We start from the raw sequence: 4,362 nt of genomic DNA, 5'->3' as shown, positions 1-4,362 counted from the left end.
CCCGTTATCTTGTCACTGCATTTTCCCCAAACTTTTTGGAGCCCCAACATATATGTATGTCATTTTCAGTATTTGTAAATGCATGGGTGTATACTGTATCCCAAATAGATGCCTTTCTCCAAGTATGTGGGGCAGTTTACCCTGGTGGTAAACAAAGCACAGATTTATTCCTGCCATGCCTTTGCCAATGGTAGGGCACAAGGTGGAACAAGAAGTCTTTACTCTTTAGGGAAAATGGGTGTGTCAGCTGGACAGATACAAACCCTGAAACTGAAAGAGGATTCAAGTGCTGCAGGCAAGCAACATTTTTAAGAGCTCTTCAACTTTGAACATCAACATCTCTGAATAAACTTCTGAGAATGATAACATCAGCAAATTAGGCACTACAATATTTTATGTAGTACTTACTATTAACGATGAAATGTACAAAGCCAGTAAAGAAACCATCATAAGTGTGGCTTCTCATAACTCAGATGTTGTAAATCTGAGGCTACTTATACAATGTCACATCTTCTTGCATTATGCATTCTGCTGTTTTCTTTTTAATGACATTCAATTTGTTTTTCACCGAAGCAATCGCTAATCTTGCACCTGCAAAATTTAGCAAAAAGCTTAATTTATTTCTAGCTGCATTGGGGCTTTAAAACATATGTGAAAAGTATTAGCATTGTTAATGAAGAGATGCAGCTATTTCTCTTCCACGTGACATTGATGTCCATCAGACTATGTATGTGTGTAAAACAAAACATATTACCACCGCTACAAAGGAACTATTCCCACGTTTCTTACTTTCTCCCCCATGGAGGCCTGACGGAACATTTCTGTGGATTAGCACAGCATCGGAATATTTAGAGGGAATTTAGTGCCAGATCTTTAGATTTGCTCAATTCTATCAGCAAAGGAGGCAAATGCAGGATTCTTTTGTTTTATTTGAATCATCTGCCTTAATTATATTGACATTCAGCAACTAGAGGCTTGGAAGTTCTTCCTTCTTCACCTTTGCGGTGTTTTAATTTTTATGGCTCAACCAACCGACATATAGAATATTTTGCATCCATCATTGAATGGGTCTGCAACTGTGACGCGAAGGGCCTCTAAGTGAGTCAGTGCATGGTACAGGCATGCATGAGCAGACTTTTAATGGAAGTTTTATGCATTTTAATAGGAGTCTTGAAAAGTTGGTGCTATAACAGAAAAAAGTTAGTGGCCACCTCCAAGTTTCCATCCTTTCCTATCTAAAAGGTTTTTACTTGTGGCCAACCAGGAGCACCAGCCCTGGCATAGAATAAAGCCTCCGTGAATCTTTTTTTTTAATAAATCTATGATTAATAGATAAAATGATTTTAAACAAAGGAACATAGGTCTGCCTGTTTCATGATTAGCTGGCTTTCTGTGCTAGTGTTTTTTTTTTTTAGTGTATTAAATTGAAACTAGTGAAATTTCTCTCATCATTCTCAAGCAAACAGTTCCCACTAGTTCAGCAGTTTGAAACCACCAGCAGCTCCTTGAGGGAAAGATGAGGCTTTCTATTCCTGGAAAGAGTTGCAGTGTTGGAACACCACAAGGGCCATTCTGTTCTGTCCAATAAGGTCGCTATGAATCAGAACTGACCCGACGGCAGAGTGAGTGAGATTGAGCTTTTTGTCCATCGTTGGTAGAGAGACAGACTGATGTAGGGCATATGGATGTAGCTAGCTGGCTGTAGATATGGTGGTGCAGTGAGTTACTCATTGTGCTGCTGAAGAATGGTCAGAGATTCAAACCCGCTAGTGACTCTGTGGACAGAAGATGAGGCTGTCTGTTCCTGTAAAGATCTATCATCTCAGAAACCCTTCGTCGTAGTTCGACTCTGTCCTGTGGGCCGGCTACGAGAAATCAATTTGATGTCAATGGACTTTTTATTTTAGATTTATTGTATGATTGTAGACATACTTATGCCCACAGGTAGAAATATTATTTTTCAAACACTAGTTAAGTTTGAGTATCCGAAAAGACTCCTACTGCGCACGTCTACCATGGCCCTATAAAGCCCAGTGTGCGACGTATTTGCTCTTCTTTTGTGTCTGTGTGTAATTAATCTTATTTCTTCCTTTATTTGCCAAACACTAACTGTTTTATTTCTCTTGAAATATTAGGTTTTCATCAACTTTGCCAAAGATCAAAAGTCCTATGAAGCTGCTGATACCAGTTGCCAAGTTTCCACCCTAAGTGTTGCCTCACAGGATGATCGGACACACTCTTAGCACCTCCTGCAAGCGCAGTCTCAGCAAACGACCGGTGGCGTCGTTTGGATAATGTTTCTCCGAATTATCTTAACTTTAAAGTATTATATTGTATGGCGAGTTTCAGTTGTGTAAGACTAGCACGTAACTGTACATGAGATGCTTGCTTTCTAAGGTCATGAGTATTATGGCTACTCAGTTGCATTCCTGTAGACCCACCACTGTGAGCATGTTCATGTATTTGCTGGTGATTCTTATACGGAAGTGAAACGACCTAAAGATTAATGTCTTAATTTATTGCTTTCAATAAAAAGACAGCTTTAAAGCATGGTTAGTAGTAATTGAAAAGTGCGAGTGAAGGAAAAAATGTAGGGTGGAAAAGAAATCAAAATAATTTATTTTTTTAACTTACAGAATGAGCATGATCATGAATACATGGCTCTACTCGGATGTGTAAACCTTTTAAGAACCAGATTAATATTGGCAGGAAGCAGTAGCCACAATGTCTACAATTTACAAGTGGGCTTCAAAAAGTTCATGGAAAAAACCCCGTTATCTTGTCACTGCATTTTCCCCAAACTTTTTGGAGCCCCAACATATATGTATGTCATTTTCAGTATTTGTAAATGCATGGGTGTATACTGTATCCCAAATAGATGCCTTTCTCCAAGTATGTGGGGCAGTTTACCCTGGTGGTAAACAAAGCACAGATTTATTCCTGCCATGCCTTTGCCAATGGTAGGGCACAAGGTGGAACAAGAAGTCTTTACTCTTTAGGGAAAATGGGTGTGTCAGCTGGACAGATACAAACCCTGAAACTGAAAGAGGATTCAAGTGCTGCAGGCAAGCAACATTTTTAAGAGCTCTTCAAGAATCCCCCATAGTCCAAGCAGCGCCTCCTTTTCCTGTGGAGGACAAATTAATATGAAGATCATGTTCTGCTGATTACTTGGGCTGATCCAAATCATGAAAATCCGCTATGGGATCGATTTCTTAATCATGCCAAATTATATGGTCCTCATGGAAGTTGTGTATTTTGGTTTGGGTGTGTGTGTGTATGTGTGTGTGCATGCGTATGTCTGTAAGAGTTTGCCAACTTTGGCATGATTGTTTCTGTTTCATATATCAATAAACTCAAAGTTTAGAAAAAACAATTCATGAAGTCATTTTGTTTTGAAAGAAAAGCCATCCAAACCCAAACCCATTGTCGCTGAGTTGATGCTGTGTCCCAAAGCTCTGAGAGAGAGTTTCCAGGGCTCTACGTCTTTCCTGGAGCAGACAGCCTCGTCTCTTTGGGCAGGGAAAGGCCAGCAACCTAAAAATGGAAGCAGCATGTTCTGTAACGTGTCCCAGGTGATCTGGCCCCTGCTTATCTCATCCTCTACTTTCTCCTCTGCTCTTTAGGATCTAGCCATGCTGGCCCCTTCCATTTTTCCAGCCTTCTCCCCACCTTTGCACGTTACTTTGCCACTTGGAATATTCTTTCCAACCTCCTTAGGCCTAGCTAAGAGCCTCACACACATTATACTTTCTCACCAATGCTTTCCTTTTCTGCTTTCTCAGTTTAGTCAGGTCCCTTTGTGCTACTAGCCTGCATTGTCAGCCAGACCTAAACCATGTGTCACCGCAGGGAGGAAAAGAAATTCCGAGTAATATTTATAGGTGAGTCTTTTGGAGGAGACGGTGTGATGTGGAGACCGAGGGGGTCTGGAAAACCCCAAGGAACGAAAAGAGACGGGCAGACTGCGTGAAAATCGAAAGGGGTTCTTCACTGTTCGTTGTTTGGTGGTGGTGGGGATTTGTTGGTTGGCTCTGGGTAAGGGTGGGAAGGGAAACAAAGAAAAGAGGGGAGGTGGATGAAGGAAGAAACAAAGAGATGATAGAAGGCTGTCTATTGAAGTGAAATGGAGCTCCAGTGGAACAGTGGGATAATTCCGGATGCCATGCAGCAATGGGAGTCAGAGTAGGACCAATGGCTCCCAGCAGGTTTCCACAGTAGGAAAAAGAAGAAGGGTTTCATGAACCAGAGACATCGAATTATAAAAGAGAATTACAAAGTAAAAATAAGGGATAATATAGTTACAGAACTTTCATATGAGGAGGAAATTAAATGTATTTCAAGATAGCACACGTATTTTTT

The 4,362-nt window shown here is 40.7% G+C and overlaps 1 protein-coding gene across 1 annotated transcript in view; it reads left to right on the top strand.

The window, feature by feature from the left end:
• ABCA12 (ATP binding cassette subfamily A member 12) overlaps window positions 1-2,243 on the top strand; it is a 190,896-nt gene extending 188,653 nt beyond the window's left edge. Inside the window, exon 52 of the mRNA XM_030887512.1 lies at window positions 2,136-2,243. Within this exon, the coding sequence (XP_030743372.1) occupies window positions 2,136-2,243 (108 nt within the window). The remainder of the gene's footprint in view (window positions 1-2,135) is intronic.
• The last annotated feature ends 2,119 nt before the right edge of the window (window positions 2,244-4,362 follow it).

The sequence above is a fragment of the Echinops telfairi genome, unplaced genomic scaffold, assembly GCF_000313985.2.
Source record: "Echinops telfairi isolate 266 unplaced genomic scaffold, ASM31398v2 ScPeMD7_3;HRSCAF=10, whole genome shotgun sequence".
Lineage (NCBI taxonomy): Eukaryota > Metazoa > Chordata > Mammalia > Afrosoricida > Tenrecidae > Echinops > Echinops telfairi.
The sequence above is the reverse complement of the archived record's forward strand: the minus strand, read 5'-3'. Positions and strand labels throughout refer to the sequence as shown.